The 20,542-nt window shown below is 33.8% G+C and overlaps 4 protein-coding genes across 4 annotated transcripts in view; 2 read left to right on the forward strand and 2 right to left on the reverse strand.

Annotated features, from left to right (window-relative positions):
* The window catches only part of emp (epithelial membrane protein), a 128,716-nt gene extending 118,173 nt beyond the window's left edge, over positions 1-10,543 (reverse strand). Inside the window, exon 1 of the mRNA XM_089713414.1 lies at positions 10,306-10,543. The gene's annotated coding sequence lies outside the window, so the exon portion shown is untranslated. The remainder of the gene's footprint in view (positions 1-10,305) is intronic.
* A 2,595-nt stretch (positions 10,544-13,138) lies between these two features.
* LOC149475334 (uncharacterized) lies at positions 13,139-17,800 on the reverse strand. The gene is made up of 6 exons (XM_089713398.1): positions 17,584-17,800; positions 16,048-16,195; positions 15,341-15,394; positions 15,037-15,147; positions 14,305-14,742; positions 13,139-13,897 (listed from the first exon to the last, which is right to left on the reverse strand). Exons 1-6 carry the CDS (start codon positions 17,722-17,724, stop codon positions 13,158-13,160), a joined length of 1,632 nt encoding a protein of 543 aa, XP_089569524.1. The 5' UTR covers positions 17,725-17,800; the 3' UTR covers positions 13,139-13,157.
* A 346-nt stretch (positions 17,801-18,146) lies between these two features.
* LOC149475335 (uncharacterized) lies at positions 18,147-19,144 on the forward strand. Its single transcript, XM_089713268.1, has 2 exons — positions 18,147-18,388; positions 18,569-19,144. The coding sequence occupies exons 1-2, from the start codon at positions 18,235-18,237 to the stop codon at positions 18,826-18,828; spliced, it is 414 nt and encodes a 137-aa protein (XP_089569394.1). The 5' UTR covers positions 18,147-18,234; the 3' UTR covers positions 18,829-19,144.
* Positions 19,145-19,300: 156 nt separating this feature from the next.
* Positions 19,301-20,316, forward strand: LOC149475336 (uncharacterized). The gene is made up of 2 exons (XM_089713278.1): positions 19,301-19,591; positions 19,750-20,316. The coding sequence occupies exons 1-2, from the start codon at positions 19,390-19,392 to the stop codon at positions 20,244-20,246; spliced, it is 699 nt and encodes a 232-aa protein (XP_089569404.1). The 5' UTR covers positions 19,301-19,389; the 3' UTR covers positions 20,247-20,316.
* The last annotated feature ends 226 nt before the right edge of the window (positions 20,317-20,542 follow it).

The raw sequence follows: 20,542 nt of genomic DNA on the forward strand, positions 1-20,542 counted from the left end.
AAATGAATTTTCAGTGAAAATATTTTGAACCGACTTCAAAATAGAAGGTTCTCGATTTTTTTTTATATGGTACCTCAGAACTTACGATTGGGTGAATCGATTTTGATGATTCGTTTTTTATTTGAAGCACTAGCTTTTCAGTTTTTCACACACATACGCCATCACATATAAATTTTGTCCAGTTCTGACGATTAAAATCCGTTTAGTTATTTTGTAAAAAAAAATTATTATTTACTCGAATTTCAATAACTATATAAATGAATATTTCAAATAATAATATAGCCGTGGCTAATCAACTTATCAGCTAAATTCACTGTTGCAAATACTATATATCCAATTAGTTAATATCTAGTTACATTTGCCATATTTATTATTTTTCCATCCATATCTACATTTCTATAATTTTTATCAATTTTATCAGTAGTCACCTTCTTTCTATGTATGTTTAGTTTTACAGCATTAAAATACTCATAAATATTTGCTCTCTTTAAATAATACCTACTTAAAAAAATTCAAATCTCATTCACAATCGATATCCTTCTATTCTTTGAAATTTTCATTTCCCGTTTTCCAGTATTTCTACGTTCTTTTTAACACGTTCATTATATTACTAGATTTCCGCCCGCAGCTTCGCCCGCGTTGTCAAAGAAAAACTCGCATAGTTCCCGTTCCCGTGGGATTTCCGGGACAAACCTATCTTATGTGTTATTCCAAGTTACCCTCTATATGTGTGCTTAATTTCATTATAATCGCTTCAGTAGTATTTGCGTGAAAGAGTAACAAACACACACACACTCACAAACTTTCGCATTTATAATATTAGTAGGATTAAATAATAATAGAATATCGAATCTCGCCTCACGACCGAAAATTTTCTATTCTTCAAAATATCAATTTTATCACTTTTTTCGTGTACCTACTAAGTACTAGCTGACCCAACTTTTCGCACTTTGTCGTTCCATTTTTCATAAACCTCCAACTTTAACCAATACATAATAGCTTAACAACTTAACGATTCATTAGGCTGGCTAGCCTCGATCTGACCATGCTCCAGCGATCTTGGCTTACGACATTCTGCACAAGGTTTCATTGAATTGGGTCAAATCTGTTGTATATGGACTGGGGTATCACTACATAGTATAAAACAAAGTCGCTTTCTCTGTCCCTATATCCCTATGTATGTTTAAATCTTTAAAACTACGGAACGGATTTCTATGCGGTTTTTTTGAATAGATACAGAGATTCTCGAGGAAGGTATTAGATTAGCACAGATAATATAATACTAGATATATTAGTGTATATAATTTATTAGGTTTAGACATAGCGGACGAAACCGAGGGCGGATATCTAGTAGATTATAGTCATTTCGTTTATTCAGCATTACCAGACAATTGTGAGCAAACATTCGTACAAAAAATAAATATTTTAAATAATAAACGCGCATCTCGCAATCTCAGGAAGTACTGGTCCGATTTGAAAAATTATTTCGGTGTTTGATACTTTGATAGCCCATTTATCGAGGAAGGCTTAATAGGTTATATATCATTACGCTAAGACTAACAGGAGCGGAGCAATGCGGGGAAAACAGCACAGCTAGTGTTGTATAATATGATACAAATATAGTTCATAAGTTCAGGTATTAGCTCAGAAAGCCACACTTACTAGGTATTTAACAATTCTCGTTCTGCCATTAATTGATTTAAACCGGTTTTAAATCCAAGTTTAGATCCAGGTGTAACCTAACCGGAATTAAGGAGGTTAAAGTATTGCATTTAACGTTTTATCCGTGTAAGAGGGTTATGTAAATAAATGCAAGATTGGTCAGTGACCCGGATTTGTTTGAAGGGTACGTATTTCCTGGGGAAAAATAACTTTTAAAAACGTATAGTTAGGGAGCCAGGTGCAAATTGGGTTCATTATTTCCTCTCAAGAGATAATTCGTCAGAAGCATCAGAGTATAGTATTATAAAGCCTCGTGAACGTCAGCTGGCGCTCGGTTGGGGGGGTGAGCGGTTGTAGCCTCCCACGCACATAGGAAAAAAAAATACATTCATTCATTTCCTCTCAGCTAAAAATTTGTCAAATTGTAGCTAACCCAATATCTCAACGAAAAAAAATAATCAGCTGGTTACAGCATGGTGTATTATACGTCAGCTGGTGGCTCGAACATGAAAAAAAAAAATTATTTTCCGTGATTTCCTCTCAAACAAAAATTTACCTGATGATAGCTTATATGTAACTGTGGATAAATATATAAGTCAGCTGGTTGTATCTTGGTGGAAAAACCGTCAGCTGATACTTTGAAACTTATTACATAGGAGTATCTATTGCCAATTTATATGCATCAGCTGACTAGATTTTCCTCAACTTATTGCTAGCTGATTCTTTTATTTATCGCATCAATATATTTTTAACACTCTCACTCACAAATTTTCATCTGAGAGGAAATGACGATAGCTTTAATTATTCGACATTACGCTTCAATATAAGAGTTGAGTTGAAATAAACATTCAGTATCAATATTTTTGAAACGAATAAGTATGTAATCAAATAATTTTATATATTTAAATAATTAAATAATCAATTAGCAATAAATGAACTAGTTACTCGATAAAAAAAAAAAAACAATATAATAAACTCTGCTCTTTTACGCATATCCAATTGGTTCACTGCTAATAATTTATTATTAAATGCAAAAAAAAAAACAAATTGTGTAGAATTTATCCTTCCAAATGTAAAAAAGGTGAAAAGGGATATTATTTTAAACGGGGAGGTATTATACCCTGTGGATTCCACTGTTTTTCTTGTGATTGGTTTGACACTAGATGAGAAGCTACAATGGGGGGCCCATGTTGCCACCACCGCTGCTAAGCTTAGTTCAGCTGCATATGCAGTTCGAAGAATAAGGCATCTCACCGATGAAGACACGGCTAGATTGGTTTATTTTAGCTACTTTCATAGCATTATGTCCTATGGAATTCTGCTATGGGGCAGGGCTGCAGATATAGAAACTATATTTATATTACAGAAAAGAGCCATACGCTCTATATATTATAATTTACGTGCTAGGGACTCACTAAGAGATCTCTTTAAGAATACTGGTATCCTCACTGTACCATCACAGTATATATTTAATAATATTTTATATGTACACAAAAACGCAGACTTACACACAAGAGTAGGAGATAAGACACCGTTATGGCACAAGGAACAGAAATAAAATTGAAATCGTCATTACATTCTTTAAATTTACCACCGATTCGGAAAGCAGTATCTATGGAGAAGAACCGGCAAGAAACTCCATAAAGATATCGTCATTTCCTCTCAGATGAAAATTTGTGAGTGAGAGTGTTAAAAATATATTGATGCGATAAATAAAAGAATCAGCTAGCAATAAGTTGAGGAAAATCTAGTCAGCTGATGCATATAAATTGGCAATAGATAGTAGATACTCCTATGTAATAAGTTTCAAAGTATCAGCTGACGGTTTTTCCACCAAGATACAGCCAGCTGACTTATATATTTATCCACAGTTACATATAAGCTATCATCAGGTAAATTTTTGTTTGAGAGGAAATCACGGAAAATAATATTTTTTTTTTCATGTTCGAGCCACCAGCTGACGTATAATACACCATGCTGTAACCAGCTGATTATTTTTTTTCGTTGAGATATTGGGTTAGCTACAATTTGACAAATTTTTAGCTGAGAGGAAATGAATGAATGTATTTTTTTTTCCTACGTGCGTGGGAGGCTACAGCCGCTCATCCCCCCAACCGAGCTCCAGCTGACGTTCACGAGGCTTTATAATACTATACTCTGATGCATTTTACTAATTACCGCTTGAGAGGAACTTGGTCATAAAATCTGCTTCTGGCTCCCTAACCAGTATTTTATAAGGTAATTCGAAGAGATTGAAAGTTTATTATGCAGGCGGGTTTTTTTAGTAATTTCCTCGATAAATTGCCTACGTTATCTACATTATTAGATATACAAAAAATTATCCCATCCAATCATTTAAGTTTTTTTAACCATTGAATAAAATGAAGAAAATTGTGATATTAATAGATACAAAAGCCATTTTTTCATACGAAAAAAGGACAATAGTAGTAGTTTATACAATATTTATCCGTATATCGCGATGATACATAAATGGTACATACATACAACCGCACTTCTCGCCACAAATTAAAATTCCACCCTCTACCACAGTCCGCTTTTCTCGGCATTTTTTACCGAGAACAACGACCAACGACCTTGTGGAACGATTTTCTGACCAGAACCATCTTCTGTGTTCCCAAATAGATTTGACGGGGAAACCTTCAAGAAAAGGGCATATTTATATCTCGAAGGCCGGCAACACATTCGCGGTGACCCTAACATCGCGAATGCTTATAGGCGGCGGGCATCACTTACCATCAGGTGACCCGCCTGCTCGTTTGCCCGCTTTAACGATAAAAAAAAATGGTTGTTTCCATATCACAATGCGGATTTGTTCTTAAAAACAGTCTGGTATTAATCAAGAACTTCATAAGGTAATTTGGAGAAAGTGAAAGTTTATCAAAATTATGCAGGTGGGTTTAATAATTATTTGTTCACATAATTCTGACTCATTGTCGTTTTTGTTTTAGCATAAAAGATAATTGTATTATTATATTTTTTTTCTTGTGCCACAGAGATGTTTTTCCGTGCACGTGCATAGACACAGGGTCAGCCGGGGACATTTCAGCCGCTTGGCCAAGTGCGGTTTGGCAGAAGTTACTAATTAATAAACTTTTTCTTAAAAACAAATCTTTTTACTTTTACTTTTGACAGCAAATCCATTTCATTAGAATTGCCGGCTTTAATTACTACATGACTATAATTCACAATTGTATAATTTGAAGACCTCATTTGTCCAGAATCAAGTCTAACACACGTTAGGTACAAACAAAAAACCAATTACACATGTGTAATGCTAATGTATATAGTACGATGGTGCAACAGCCACAAGGCAAAGTGTCGAAAGTGACCTTTGGTGACGCTTGGCGAGTCGCATCACGCGCGGTGACACTGCGCACCGGATCTAGTCAAGATAGCTGTAGGACATTCGCAAAGTGTTGTATAGTTGTCAAATCGTTTAATTGCCGTTCCCAATATCGTATCTATCTGCGGTTTGACCCTACTAAAGATAGAAAATGCTATCTATCTTTTGTTTTGGCGTCCCAATAAGCTTGCTAGCTAAGCTTACCTATCTATCGTCTGGAGGACTAACTGATTAGTAGAGGTATATATTTTTCTCTTTGAATTTGTATATTTGAGCGTTCCAATAACGTTTTGACAGTTGTCAGCCAGTAATGGCCGTTCCCAATATCTTACGATAGATAGAACCTTATAGACTACAAGCCCGCATATGAAAAAAATATGGGTCAAATGAACCACCACGGGACATATCTAGTACGAAAGAAGAGCAAAAAATAATAAGATTCATCACTATGCCGTCACTTGTAAACTGTCCAACTGAGTGCAGATGAGAATTCAAAAGTACAGGTAGACTCGGTAAATTTTGGTCATATATTTTTGTACGGCATTCTTAACCATCGATAGATCCATTAAAAATAATAAGAAACCGCTCAGTGCCGTACAAAAATGTGGGTCCACCAAGTCGGAATTTTTATTTAATTTCCGAGAGTTACCGGGGGTAAATTTGGTCATTTGACCATGTACGGCATCTGTGTCATACGATTGCTATACTGCTTTTAATCCATTATTCCGCAACGCCGTACAAAAATCATGGGGACAAGGGGAAAAAATCGAGAGTTGTAATCCCCTCTCTTTCCCCACTCCAGGGGGTCATTTGACACAACACGAAATAAATTTATTTTTAAAGTATTTTATGCATAGATAATATTTTTTCATGTGCCGTACATTTTCGTTGGTTCAAAGGGGAAAAATCTGAAAAAGAAAAAATCCATATAACGAAATGTTTGCTTTATATTTTGATAATTAAATATAAATATACATTAATATTAAGAAGCTCGAGGTGGTTAATTATCACCTTGGAAAGTCGGAGTCAAGTGGAATGGACTCCGTTAAATTGATGAACTAATAAAAAAGCTATGAACGAAAAGATGTGAATTATATTCAATCAGCCCATGAATACAGGTAAAGTCACAAGCAAATGCTAGTAATATATACATATTCAAAATGTACAAGTAAAGCGCTTTCAAATGATACCAAACACGGCATATTTATCTTAACTTTATTTTTTTACTCTGTATGTTTTGTCCGCTAGAGGGCGCCACATTAGATTTTGTGAAACCCCATATAGCCTTTAGCTAGCTGGTCACTGATTATCCAGTGAACAATTCAGACGCTTCTAATGATATGTCATTTGTCGAATTCTGATAAGTAGTTTAGAAGTTACGAGGGAATAGATGAACATACATACCTGACCTGTCAAAACCATAACCCTCCTTTTGCTTTGCCGTAGTTGAGTAAAAATATGTTAATGCCGTACTGTATCAAATGGCCATAAAGCAACCTTAAAATTGTAGCTTTCGTCGCTTTCATCAGCCTAAAAGATGTGGTCTGCACAAAAATGTACGGCATCGTTTTTTCCTAATTTATCTATGTTAATACTATTGAAAACAACGAATAAAGTGTAGAAAACTATTATATTTCATTAATCTACGATGTTTAAACTTTAACAAAATTTCTGGGTTTGCATTTCTCTATAACTTTTTTTAGAACGGTTTCTTTTGAACGGCAATACTATACAACAATTGAATTTTACAATATCATGTTAAAAAAAAAGTTCCCGTACAGGGTCAAATGACCTTACAGCTCTTTATATCAAGAATTCGATGAAATTAAGATGATTATTGGTATACATTTAAAAGAACAATTATTTTTTGACGGCATTGCTTTTAATAGTACTTTTGAGTGCTAGATAATGTTTTGGAACCGAAGCCGTACTTAGTCAAATGACCCCCTGGAGTGGGGAAAGAGAGGGGATTACAACTCTCGATTTTTTCCCCTTGTCCCCATGATTTTTGTACGGCGTTGCGGAATAATGGATTAAAAGCAGTATAGCAATCGTATGACACAGATGCCGTACATGGTCAAATGACCAAATTTACCCCCGGTAACTCTCGGAAATTAACTAAAAATTCCGACTTGGTGGACCCACATTTTTGTACGGCACTGAGCGGTTTCTTATTATTTTTAATGGATCTATCGATGGTTAAGAATGCCGTACAAAAATATATGACCAAAATTTACCGAGTCTACCTGTACTTTTGAATTCTCATCTGCACTCAGTTGGACAGCTTACAAGTGACGGCATAGTGATGAATCTTATTATTTTTTGCTCTTCTTTCGTACTAGATATGTCCCGTGGTGGTTCATTTGACCCATATTTTTTTCATATGCGGGCTTGTAGTCTATTACTAGCTATCGGAGATAGCTGTCTATCTATAACCGTAGTTTGAATATTGGGAACGGCCATAAAACTTCAATCTATATTCTATACTTAATATTATAAAGCGTAAGAGTTTGTTTGTTTGTTTGAACGCGCTAATCTCATGAACTACTGGTCCGATTTGACAAATTCTTTCGGTGTTGGATAGCCCATTTATCGAGGAAGGCAATGAGCTATATATCATCACGCTAAGACCAACAGGAGCGGAGCAATGCGGGTGGAACCGCGGAGCACAGCTAGTAAACAAATATCTTTGAATTATCACTAAAAACAACACTTGACACACACAAACGCGTACTAAAACATGACATGCAAGTCGTTTCTACCATAGATCGTGTAGATAGGTCTTGGACTTTAATCTTTATGACTAACCCTAACTTTCTAGTAAGAAAGCTGGTGACATGTAAATAAATACTCATGTGTATGTGAAAGTGGATTGCAAAACGGCTGAACTGATTTTGATGCTTTTGGGATATATAGTTTGCATAGAATGTGAGATTTTTATGATGAGTTTTTTAAATGTAAGGTCTGTAGAGAAATTTCGATTTATTTTGATACTTTAAATAATATAAAGAGCTGTAGCTGTAGCAAAACTTAAACTTATTTAGCTTAGGGGAAACAATTTTACATAAAAATCATGCAGCAAAATATCTGAAGGTAGTCCTATCTGTACCTACCGCTATCAAAATAAGCATAAACTGCAAAATTTCGAACAAATTAAAACTACTTTTTATTAGAATTTGCGAGCGAAAACAGGATCTTTCTTTTTATATAATTTCTATGTCTTTACTTATTATATTAACGAGCCAAGTCAGGCGTAAAGCATATATACAGCGTTTATCAATGCCGTCCGACAAGTCGTTACGCAGTCGTTTGTCGTTACGTACGCGTTACGTTATCGTGTCGCAATGTAAATAATTTTTAATGTGCTGCGCTCCAAATTAGCTATTTTATTGTGATCGGCATGTAGGTTATTATTACTTATGTATTATATGTATATTACATATGTCTCTTTTAAATTAAAATGTGTACACACGTAAGGAGTGAAACTTCTTTATGACCTTATTTTTCAAAAAATAATTTTCTTATACAACTTTACAGAAATACGTCGAATCACGCGTGGTAGGGATAAGAAAAAGATGGCGCGTAACGGAAAAATGTCAAGCGTAGGCAAGTGTAACGATAAAATGTTGCACTAAATTTTTTTCCAACCCCGATGAAGAAGTTTCACTTCAAATACTAATCCGATCAGGTTGATATTTGGTATATAGATTGATAACATTCTACATAAGCACATAAGCTAATTTTTAACCGACTTCAAAAAAAAGGAGGAGGTTATCAATTCGGCCGGTATGTTTTTTTTTTTATGTATGTACACCGATTACTCCGAGGTTTCTAAACCGATTTACGTGATTCTTTTTTTGTTCGATGCGGGATGGTGTCGAATTGGTCCCATAAAAATTTTATTCGGATAGGCCCAGTAGTTTTTATTTTATAAGCATTTTTGTCTGTATTTGTAAATGTTGCAAGTGCAAGTTTGAAGTCGGTTGTTTTTAACGCAGTTATCACTTGTTACACTATTACCACGCGTGACGCGAGTGAAGCCTCGGGATCCTTCTAGTAATCTATATATATAACGAATCGTCACTTGCATACATATCTACGTTATAAATGCAATAATGCATTTAAATTACAATTTATAATTAATTCCACATACACGCTCTATTAAACCCGTTATTGTGTGTCAATGATCTACACATACATACACACATACACACATACAATGTACGTATTCCTTGTACAGTCAGCAAAACGTAAAATCCTTTTATTTATTTATTGTTATAACTAGCGGTTCGCCCCGGCTTCGACCGTGGTACATATACTTACGTTTTCTCTCCATAAGGAATATTTAAAAAAAATTAACGAATTGGTGAAAATAATGCAAATTTTTCATTTAGATTTTAGTCAAAATGTCCATAGATATTTAGTATAGCAAATATTTATTTTTCTTCCAATACAAATGTGAAAGTTCGTATGTTCGAATGTCGGTTGCTCAATCACGGAACTGCTGAACTGGTTCGAATATATTTGGAATATTTTTTTTTTTTTATTTGTAAGTAAGTATTCGACGTTTTTTTCAGACTCAAATTTTTCACACGACCCTATAAAAATTCTTATAAATATAAAACCATAATTTCAAAAACTACACCATGGATAAAAAAAATATCATCCATTTATTTTTACTATTTTTTTAACAAATAATCAAAAATAAATTCAACCTGTCTTGCTGGCAACACTGTTACGATACCAAAAATATCTTGGACCATAAAAAATCAATTAATATTTAAATGATCTTGTGAAATGAGGTGAAACAGACAGTTACTAAATCACATTTCATTACAATATTAATTAATGAACAAAATTTGTTACATTCTTCTTAAAATTATGTAGTTTTTTTGGTCTGTTGTTAAAAATAATAAAAACTATGAAGCAAAAATATGCCGGCATCCATTACATAACGACTATAATAATAATTAATTGCCAAATTTTTAAAATATGCTAATTTCCTTTGAAAAGTATGCATTGTTCAATAAAATTCATAGTATATTTTTTTAGAATATTAATTTTTGTCATACCGATAAACCTCACGAGAAACCAAGAAAATAATAAAACGAACGAAAATTATAGTATACTATACTTTGTTAATGTTAATAAGCACCATTAAGCATGTAGTAACTCTCTAATAATAATTATGAATACAGAAATAGCTATCTACGTTCAAAAATAATTGCCGCGATCATATCTCGACACATGACTGTAAATGGCATCAGGAGATGGCTTACCTCAACGGTGACCGCAATAACTTCAGAACTAAATACACCAACGTAAAACACAGCACAATTTTTTATTCGAGCACAACAAAAAAAAACGCAAAATTCACGATAAATTTTGACAGCTGTCAAACGGTTCCCGCCAAAGAATTGAGCGGTGTTGTTTTTTTTTTTAATTGGCCAGTTCGTTGCAATGGAAACTCCTTCGTACAAGCGACGCACTAAACGGCGCAACGCTAACTAAACACTCGAGTTACTTGACCACTTTCCAATTTAAGAGACGGCGTACATTGGAGTTGTTTGTTTAAACAATGAATGAAGTTTTCTTTTGAAAAAATTAACGCAATGCTTGACACATTCTATCGGAATTTGGAAGTGAATAGATGCATGCAATTTACAGCCTGTAACGGTTGATTGGATTTGGATTTGATTTTATACGAGCAACGGATATCCGCGAAGAAATACGGCTTATTAAAATAATTGGGTAATTTCATATCAGCTATGTAGAGCAAACCGTTTAAAAGATTATTTGGTTTATTTATATAAAAAAAATCAAGCCTCCTCTTGCAGGTAATGTAGTGGGTTGCAATAGCGTTATTTTTTTCAAAAATGTAGTAAAAAATAATATTGAAAAGTATACAATAAGAAGACCAACGATATAATATACGTTATTATATCGTTGCCTAAGACAGTTAGAATTAAAATTTATAAATGAATTATGCATACTGACATGCGACTAAATTAAAGGACTGATATAATAATTAAATACAATTTTTTCAATCAATCTTACTGACCGTCGTACTTTACTAAGCCATAGTAAAATTTAATTGAGAAAGCGTAACGAAGTTCTAAATACACGGATATAAGAGTCAAAATTGATTAAATTATTATCCGCGAGTGCTCATCTTCATTTTACTAGCGATCCGCCCCGGCGTCGCCCGTGGCACATGTTTACGTTTTCTCTCCATAAGAACTATCTCCATAGAAAAATTTTTTTCTATTTCTTTTTTTTTTCTATTCTTTATAAATTTATATTTATCAAGCATTTGAATGCCATAAAACCAAAAATATAAATTCAACAAAAAAGGTCGTGTTCCATCGTTACAATATTGTATTCACTGAAAAGTGCTTCATATTGGTTGAAATGGTTGTTAATCATCTCAATAGATGGCGCGCGGTGTGTCCCTTCAGACACATAAAACTGAAAGAATAGAATAAATTCGATCACTCGGGCGGGTCACGAGTGGCTGAGTTGGTGAGGCATCCGCCCCGGAATGGCGCGAAGGATGCGGGTTCGAGTCCCGCCTCGTGATCGAATTTTTTCTATTCTTTATAAATTTATATTTATCAAGCATTTGAATGCCATAAAACCAAAAATATAAATTCAACAAAAAAGGTCGTGTTCCATCGTTACAATATTGTATTCACTGAAAAGTGCTTCATATTGGTTGAAATGGTTGTTAATCATCTCAATAGATGGCGCGCGGTGTGTCCCTTCAGACACATAAAACTGAAAGAATAGAATAAATTCGATCACTCGGGCGGGTCACGAGTGGCTGAGTTGGTGAGGCATCCGCCCCGGAATGGCGCGAAGGATGCGGGTTCGAGTCCCGCCTCGTGATCGAATTTTTTCTATTCTTTATAAATTTATATATTATAGACTGCTAAAGTCCGGTCGCGGAGCAGAAAGAATTTCGTACAATGACCTCTTTACCTACTGACAGTGGTCACAAACATTTTTGAATGAAGTGCAGTTTACATGAAATATTTGGAGGAGAAAATGTTTTTTACTAATTTATTAAATAAATGTCCTTTATTCATTTACAATACCTATTAGCTAGTTACATTTTAACTTTTTCAATAACAACGATATATTATATACAAAAATTGTGCGTGTACACACATAAGAAGTGAAACTTCTTTATGACCTTATTTTTCAAAAAATAATTTACTATGTACAATATTACAGAAATACGTTAGTCTAACACGCGATTTCGACTTAGGGCCGATTTTTCAATGCTTGGTTAAAACTTATCCGTCCAATAAAGTATTACACGATAATATTAAAATGACACGTAAACTGTCAAATACGGAGAATAATTAGAAAACGTTTTTAAAATGGTAGTTTTATACATTATTCGGCGAATAAGTTTTAACCAAGGATTGAAAAATCAGCCCTTAGGCGGATTTTGATTGGACATAAGGTTTGAGGTTTATTCTTATAGATTTTGAATTCACAAAATCATAATTGAACACCTGACACCAATCAAGCAAACAAAAATCTTACGCTCTCAGGTAAGGTTTACAATCCCTAAGGACGGCGGTCATTGCACCTGTGCGAGCAAGACACATTATTTTTACAAGGGAGTGACAGTGACAGGTAATAACAGGTTAATGTACGAAATTCTTCCTGCTCCGCGACCGGACTTTATCTACCTATCCACCCGCCCGCGGCTTTATGTAAACCAAATAAATGATATACTAAAACCGCATTAAATCCGTTGCGTAGCTTTAAAGATTCAGGCATCTACATAGGGACATAGGCACAGTATTACAATATATCTACAGGGATAGAGAAAGCAACTTTGTTTTATAATATAACTAGCTTTCCGCCCGCGGCTTCGCCCGCTTTGTCTAAAACATAATAAATTATATACTAAAACCTTCCTCTTGAATCACTCTATCTATTAAAAAACCGCATCAAAATGCGTTGCGTAGTTTTAAAGATTTAAGCATACAAAGGGACATAGAGACAGAGAAAGCAACTTTGTTTTATACTATGTAGTGATGATGCAGTCATAACATTTCTAAAGATGTAAGATGGAGATATAAAATCAAACAACACTTTAAAATAAATAATTTATTCACTTCTCACTACACTTATGCCTCTTCAGACCGCCACTTTGCGCAAACTGCGTTTCACACACACCACACCTATACGGTTTCTTTCCCGTATGTACACTCAAATGTACTTTAAAACCGTTTAATTTTTTGTCACAAAAATCACAATTTTTCTCCATACCCGCATGTACCCGCATATGTTTCGACAAGTTCCCAATTTGTTTGTTACAAACTTTACAAGTGTACGCTTTTTGTCCCGTGTGTACACGCATGTGACGTTTCAATTGTCCCGTTTCCCTAAACGCTCGTTTACAAACACAACACTCGAACGGTTTATCTCCCGTGTGTATACGCATGTGAATCTTCAGGTACCCACTATCCGCGAACGCTTTCTTACAAACCACACAGGAATACGGTTTTTCGCCTGTATGTGTTCGCTCGTGTAGTTTAAAACTCGCCATTTGTGCGAACTGTCTGTCACAGAACGAGCACAGATACGGTTTAACTCCCGTATGTACACGCATGTGTACTTTCAACGTAGTGTACGCACGGAATTGTTTATCACAAACGTCACAAGAATACGGTTTTTCCCCCGTGTGTTGTCGTTCATGTATTCTCAAGTAACTTTTACTGGAGAATTTCTTCATACAAATTGTACATGAATGCGGCTTGACGCCTGTGTGCGTGATGTGTATGTGACGCTTTAGGTGTGTGCGTTGGGGAAAACTACGACCGCATATATCACAAATGTACGGACGTTCACCTGAAAATTATAAGTTTTATTTTAATATAATATAAGAATTGCTAAATAACTACATTCCGGGACAATTGTCTATATCTAATAATTAAAACTTAGTCCAATATTCAACTAATAAATTTTACCAATGATTGAAAAATCAACCCTGAATGTGATAAACTAAGATAATAAAAAAAACATGGAAAAATCATTGAAATTAACAACTCATTGTATCGCTCATTAGAAAACTCTGCCCAATACTCTGCCTATGCTTTGGAACATAATAATATATTTGATTGATTGTAATAGTCTGGTTGTTTATTGTGAGTCAATGAAGTGATTAAAAAAATATTGTTTACACATACTTCAGCGTAAATAGTAAACACCTAGTATGTAACACAAGAAAACTATAATAAAAAGACAATTTTCCATACCTGTATGTGTCAAAATATGTGATTTTAACGTTTGATTATGTCCAAACGACTTATTACAAATATTACATGAAAATTTCTTCTCTCCCGTATGCGTTTTTAGATGTTCCTTCAAGCCTTTCTTTTTACTAAATTCTTTTTCGCAAAAACTACACTTAAATTTGTCTGTATGCACTGCAAAATGCTTTTTCAGCAGTCTTGCTGTATCAAAATTGATGCCACACAAGTTACATGTAAACATGTTATTTTCACTGTGATTCTCGTTAATATGTTTAATTAATTCTTTATTCCGTTTGTGCATTTGATTGCACAGCATACATGTATATGTTTTCTCTATTTTGTGTGTTTGTATGTGCATCTCTAGGGAACCGTGGTAGGTGAATTTCTTTGGACATATATTACAGGAGTACTTTTTCGTGCTGTCCGATTTTTTGTTGCTATCTGAAAAATTAGGATTTAGCAATATTAAAAAAGGATATTATACATTGAACAAGAATGTGTATTATATCAATTATGGGTTAAAATATTACCTAATAAAATTTACATTTACATTCAAAAAATGTGTCCAATCAAATATATTTTATTTTGTTTGTTATCTCAACTATTTTCATTGAGAATGTATCAAACATTCAAACTTTACATTATGCACTAATTTTAGTACAGGACACGATACGACACGATACCTATACGACACGACAACGACAACGACACGACGAAACTTAAATCTAAACTTACCAACTTTAAGTGGTGCGATCCAGTCAGCATCAGGTTTTGATTCTTGACTCTTCAAATATACTAACGGCTCATCATCTATATCGGTGAAGACATCGAGTTGGTATTTATCACCTGGTGATGAAATTATTTCTTGTTTATTTACGGTATTAAAAGGTAAGCAAGTTTATTATTTAGCACTTTATTGCACACGTAGGAAATAGAGATTCAGAAATAACATAAAATAAGAGAAAAAATGTACAAATGGCGGCTTTAAATCATAATATAATTGATTTAAAACATAATATATAAAAAGTAGCTTACAAACCATCTGTATCGTCCACTTGTGTTTCTGTTATTTCAATTTTCTCCATTTTTACATCTGAAAAACATAATAAAAACAGTCAAACACAACAACAAAGAAATTATTCATCATATTTATGGATATTTTATAATGAGCAACAATATAACAAACTAGCTTACCGACCGCGGCTTCGCCCGCTTTGTCTAAAACCTAATAAGTAATAAATTATATCCAAAAACCTTCCTCTTGAATTCCTCTATCTATTAAAAAAACCGCATCAAAATCCGTTGCGTAGTTTTAAAGATTTAAGCATACAAAGGGACATAGGGACAGAGAAAGCGACTTTGTTTTATACTTTGTAGTGATTGGACGATTCTTAATATTTAATTTTGTCCAATTTAAATTTCTCAATGTTAAAAGCTCCCATTAAATAAGTTAAAAAAACCTATTAGAGAGATACATTATTTCTTAAATAAATATAATTTAATTCTTGTGTACCATATCGCTATGGATAACTCTTTTCTTTTTACATAATATCTTAATCTATATATATAAAAATGAAACCCGTTTCACATTGTCACGGCATCACGTGTGAACGGGTGGACCAATTTCGATATTTTTTTTTTATTATATTCCTTGAAGTACGAGGATGGTTCTTATGTAGAGAAAACGTAAATATGTACCACGGGTGAAGCCGGGGCGGACCGCTAGTTTATAATATTATTTATTACCTTTTAATAAATATTCGTTATAATACTGCATAAACCTCTCCTCACTGGAAACAACTAATTGCCTGAACATCTCTGCGTCTCTCAACCTTGGTATACACACTTCACATATTGTGAAAAACTTTTTTGCACTGTCTACTACTGGATGTATCTGGAAATTGAGAAAATTATTTAAAATCTATACTAATATTATAAATCTGAAGTATTTGTTTGAATGCGCTAATCTCAGGAACTGCTGGTCCGATTTGAAAAAATTATTTTGGTGTTAGATAGCCCATTTATCGATGGCTATAGGCTATATATCATCACGCTAAGACCAACAGGAGTGGAGCACTGTGGATAAAACCGCAGGACACAGCTAGTAGCGTAATATAATAACTATAAAATGATATTATGTATTTATCTATATGTCACGGCTAAAGGTAGGTGAGAACATAAACTTAAGATTAGCCGGCTAAACTTAGGTTTATTTTCGACGAGGTGTTAATGTTAGTTTGTTCTATCTTTAGCCGGCTAAACTTAAGTGTAACCGCAGGCCCGTGGCTAAAAATGTCGGGGTGGGTAGATTTGGTTAGCGCCGGGCCGGTGGAGGGCTTGAGGGGCCCGCACAGTGCCAGAAAACACTCGCCCTGTTCCTTACATGTATTATAGTAACCAAATCTACCCAACCCGACTCAGGGCAGAAAGCTGGTGGCTAGGTTAGGTTAGGTTAGAACTCTTAAGACCCGCACGAGCCGAGCGAGCGCAGCGAGCGTGCTGCGGCAGCAGCCGGCGAAGTGCCAGAAAACACTCGCCCTGTTCCTTACATGTATTATAGTAACCAAATCTACCCACCCCGACATTTTTAGCCACGGGCCTGCGGTTACACTTAAGTTTAGCCGGCTAAAGATAGAACAAACTAACATTAACACCTCGTCGAAAATAAACCTAAGTTTAGCCGGCTAATCTTAAGTTTATGTTCTCACCTACCTTTAGCCGTAACATATATACTTAAAAATGAATCACCAAATGTGTTGCTAAGTGCAAAAGTAGAGAACGGCTGAACCAATTTCATTTTCATTATTTCATTTTCATTATTTTCTGATAATATACCTTGAAGTAAGAGGATGGTTCTTATGGAGAGAAATCGTAAACATGTACCACAAGCGGAGACAGAGCGGACCGCTAGTTATTAATAAACTCCAATTATTGATTAGAATAAGAATAAGAATATCTTTATTGAAAAAGTAAAATAATACATTTAAAATTAGGATTAGGTACTGTAATTTTACTTAGTTTTAATCTCGTATTTAAAGTGTTACATGCAGGAGCATTTCATATTCTTAATATTCAAGGTTGTAGAAACACATTCATAAACCTGCATGAACAATGACATACTTTCAAGGGTTGAGGGAACATGATTACTTTCAAATTAGAATTTTAAATGAAAACCATCTAGAAATGTACCTACTAAGGTCAGACTTTCAAGTTTACCAAACTATCAACCTGCTTTACTTAAAAATAAATCTAAATAATCTTACAAGAGAATAATAAACGTACAGTTATATTAAACGTATTCTGTAGCATGTAATTAAATACTTCTTCACGTCCTTCATAGTTATACGGGTCGTCTAGACTTCTAAACGTGCCTCTTGTGTGACAACATCTACATATCCCGGTTATACTCCACGTTTCAGACATTTTCGTGGTTTATTTGTTTAAAACTTTTGTAATTTGTTTTGCTTTGTAGTAGAAATAAACAATTAATCGGGGTATGTCAAAACTGAACTGAACTGTCAAGTGTTGTCGTTTCATGTGGTTTTTTCACAGGTTTTTCGCAAAGCATGAATACTAGGACTATGAGAATTGAGAATGTCTTTATCTTTTTGCATTTATTCCAAGCTGTATCGCTAGTATATTAGTCATTGTTGCAAGACAAGTGTTTCATAATACTAATGTATATGATATAAATCACATAATTATGTAAAAACGATCATCGTCGTGTTCGCATAGTAAATACATAAAATGTAAGACTGGCAATAATCTAAGTAATGTCATATAGTAACTAATACTTAATCTGTGTGTCATATACGTCATTGTCACCTGCTTCATGATTGTCTTTACAGTGTAAACAATAACACTTAATAATTTATTTGTTTACTAAATCTTTGTGGATGATTTAGTTTTATTACATTTTAATGCGTATTCAAAATGTCGTCCGATAAAACACTTAATAAATTAATAATTGCAGTTAAAAGTAGACCTTGTATCTACGACCCTACCCACTGTATGCACAAAAATAAGAAAGTGATAAATAAATGTTGGAATGAAATTGCTGATGAACTGAATGAAAAGAAACAAAAAAGTACGTAAATATATTATGTGGTGCGCCGATTAGTCATGTTTATATTTATTTAAACATTTTGTGTTATATTGTGCCCCACACTTTATTTTGTTACTTAGCAATAATTAGCACTGTACAAGATGGTACAAGCTCAATAACCTTCTTAATTAATTATCTATTTATTTTATATTATTTTTACAGTTGGTAAATTAAAACGACGTTGGAACAGTCTGAGGAGCAGTTACGTAAAATACAGAAAGGCAAATGATTTCACACGAGAATCCACATACTATAACCAATATATAAAATATAATTTCGGGCCACAACTCGAGTTTTTAGAACCTCATTTCCAACATATAAATGAAGAAGAAGACAGTGACGACTCAAATAGTAATATTCCAAATGAAGTACCACATGAACCAGTTATTGACATACCTATATCTGAATCAGATGATATTTAAAATACCTGTTTTTAAGTTATGCCAAAACATTACGAAAATTATCACCGAGAGTGAAGATTTCTTTAAAATTTGAATTGGCAAAATTGTTTTTAAAAGCCGAATGGGAACAAATACAGGAAAGAGATTATAGTATACCATTGAAGATGGAAACACATTTCTCTGATAATGAATGAACTAGAATCTTGGAAAATCTAGTGGTTCTGAAGTTAATAAAATGCTGGATATTGCTTTGTAACAAGGGACAATGTCATTTCCTCATGCATAATGTAGTACTATGAATAAGATAATTAATATAAGAATATTTTTTAACAAATAATGACTATCCTTTCACCATATCAATGTTTCGATCTAAATTAAGCAAATATACCTATAATAACTTGATTAGTATACTAACTTGTCTATTTAAACTGTACAATGATATTTTATTTTAACTGAAAATTTTACTTAAACGTCGTAAATTTGAAGTAAAAAAAATACTTTTTAATTGGTACTCTCTTACTTCTTTCGTATTGTATTTGAATTATTATCTGTGCTGCTAGCTAGAGAATCGATATCACTTCGATGTCCCCAGCACAGTCAGTAAACGTCAAAATGTCAAATAATCACGCTACAATGTCGGAAGCTGAATTATTTACAGTCTCACTATTAGAAGCGGTTAAAAAACGGCCCGTTTTATACGACGCTAATCATGAAGGAGGCGGAAATAAAAATATGGAAAAGTACACTGCATGGAGTGATATCGCTTCTGAGCTACACGAAAATGGTACCTATGTTAATTTATCCCTTTTTTACGACAGCTGACTGTCGCTTGAAGTGTTGCTATATAAAATATTTTTTAATTTCATCCGCAAATATTTGATTTGATGGAAATATTGTAAATTTACTCGATAGTTACATGTTTATCAATTTTATTGATTACAGAAAGTTTAGTGAAAAAACGATGGAAAGGCCTCAAAGAATGCTATGTCAAGTATAAGAAATCAAGAAGCTCAAGATATTCTAATTCCACTTACGATCAATATAGGAATTGGCGGTGGGCAAGTTATTTAGAATTCATGGATCCACATTTAAAAGGCTTACGTAATGTGGAAGACAGCTCTCTTAATGTTGAAGATTATATATATGAGGAAGAAAGTTCTAAAGAGGAAGACAATGACACTAATATATTTGACGATTGCGAAAGTATAAACGGTACGGAATGCGATGCTGCTTTACCAAACAAATCGCCGAGTTTAAACATTCAACAAGTTAATACCGTGGAACCGACAGACGACATTCATTATCTTTTTTTAAGTTACGCTGAGACTCTAAGGAAATTACCAGCAAAAAAACAAATCCTGATTAAATTGGAAATGGCAAAACTATTTTCTAAAGCTGAAATGGAAAGCCTGGATGATAAAGACATTTTTAACTCATAATTTCCTTAGATATTCGTTACTGATTTAGTATTTCTAAAGAATACGTTGTATATAATATAGTCAGATTACAATTCTATGTGATATTTTAATTATATTAAACTTTTTTTTATTATGAAAACCTTTGATGTATATATGAATGTTATAGAATCTAAACGTGAAACAATCCTTACAAACATTATGAATTTTGTTTCTCTTTCATTTTCGTAGCTATTGAGCATTTTTATGATTTTTGTGTAATGTAGACCGGATAGTTGACTAGAGAAGTAGAGAGCGGAAGATTCTAATCGCAGCGAAAC

Source organism: Colias philodice, chromosome 30 (genome assembly GCF_061535455.1).
Source record: "Colias philodice isolate Cphi_HAF_F1 chromosome 30, ilColPhil1 Martin Lab GWU primary, whole genome shotgun sequence".
Taxonomy (NCBI): domain Eukaryota; kingdom Metazoa; phylum Arthropoda; class Insecta; order Lepidoptera; family Pieridae; genus Colias; species Colias philodice.

Bases quoted from the DNA above. Each gene is read 5' to 3' on its own strand.
- LOC149475334 (XM_089713398.1), bottom strand. From the start codon at position 17,724: ATGTCTGAAACGTGGAGTATAACCGGGATATGTAGATGTTGTCACACA. The intron at 15,395-16,047 runs GTAATAAATAAT...TATGTTTTTCAG, and splicing joins TAACGAATATTTATTAAAAG to ATGTAAAAATGGAGAAAATT. The intron at 14,743-15,036 runs GTAAGTTTAGAT...CTAATTTTTCAG, and splicing joins GATCGCACCACTTAAAGTTG to ATAGCAACAAAAAATCGGAC.
- LOC149475335 (XM_089713268.1), top strand. From the start codon at position 18,235: ATGTCGTCCGATAAAACACTTAATAAATTAATAATTGCAGTTAAAAGT. The intron at 18,389-18,568 runs GTACGTAAATAT...TTATTTTTACAG, and splicing joins GAATGAAAAGAAACAAAAAA to TTGGTAAATTAAAACGACGT.
- LOC149475336 (XM_089713278.1), top strand. From the start codon at position 19,390: ATGTCCCCAGCACAGTCAGTAAACGTCAAAATGTCAAATAATCACGCT. The intron at 19,592-19,749 runs GTACCTATGTTA...TATTGATTACAG, and splicing joins TTCTGAGCTACACGAAAATG to AAAGTTTAGTGAAAAAACGA.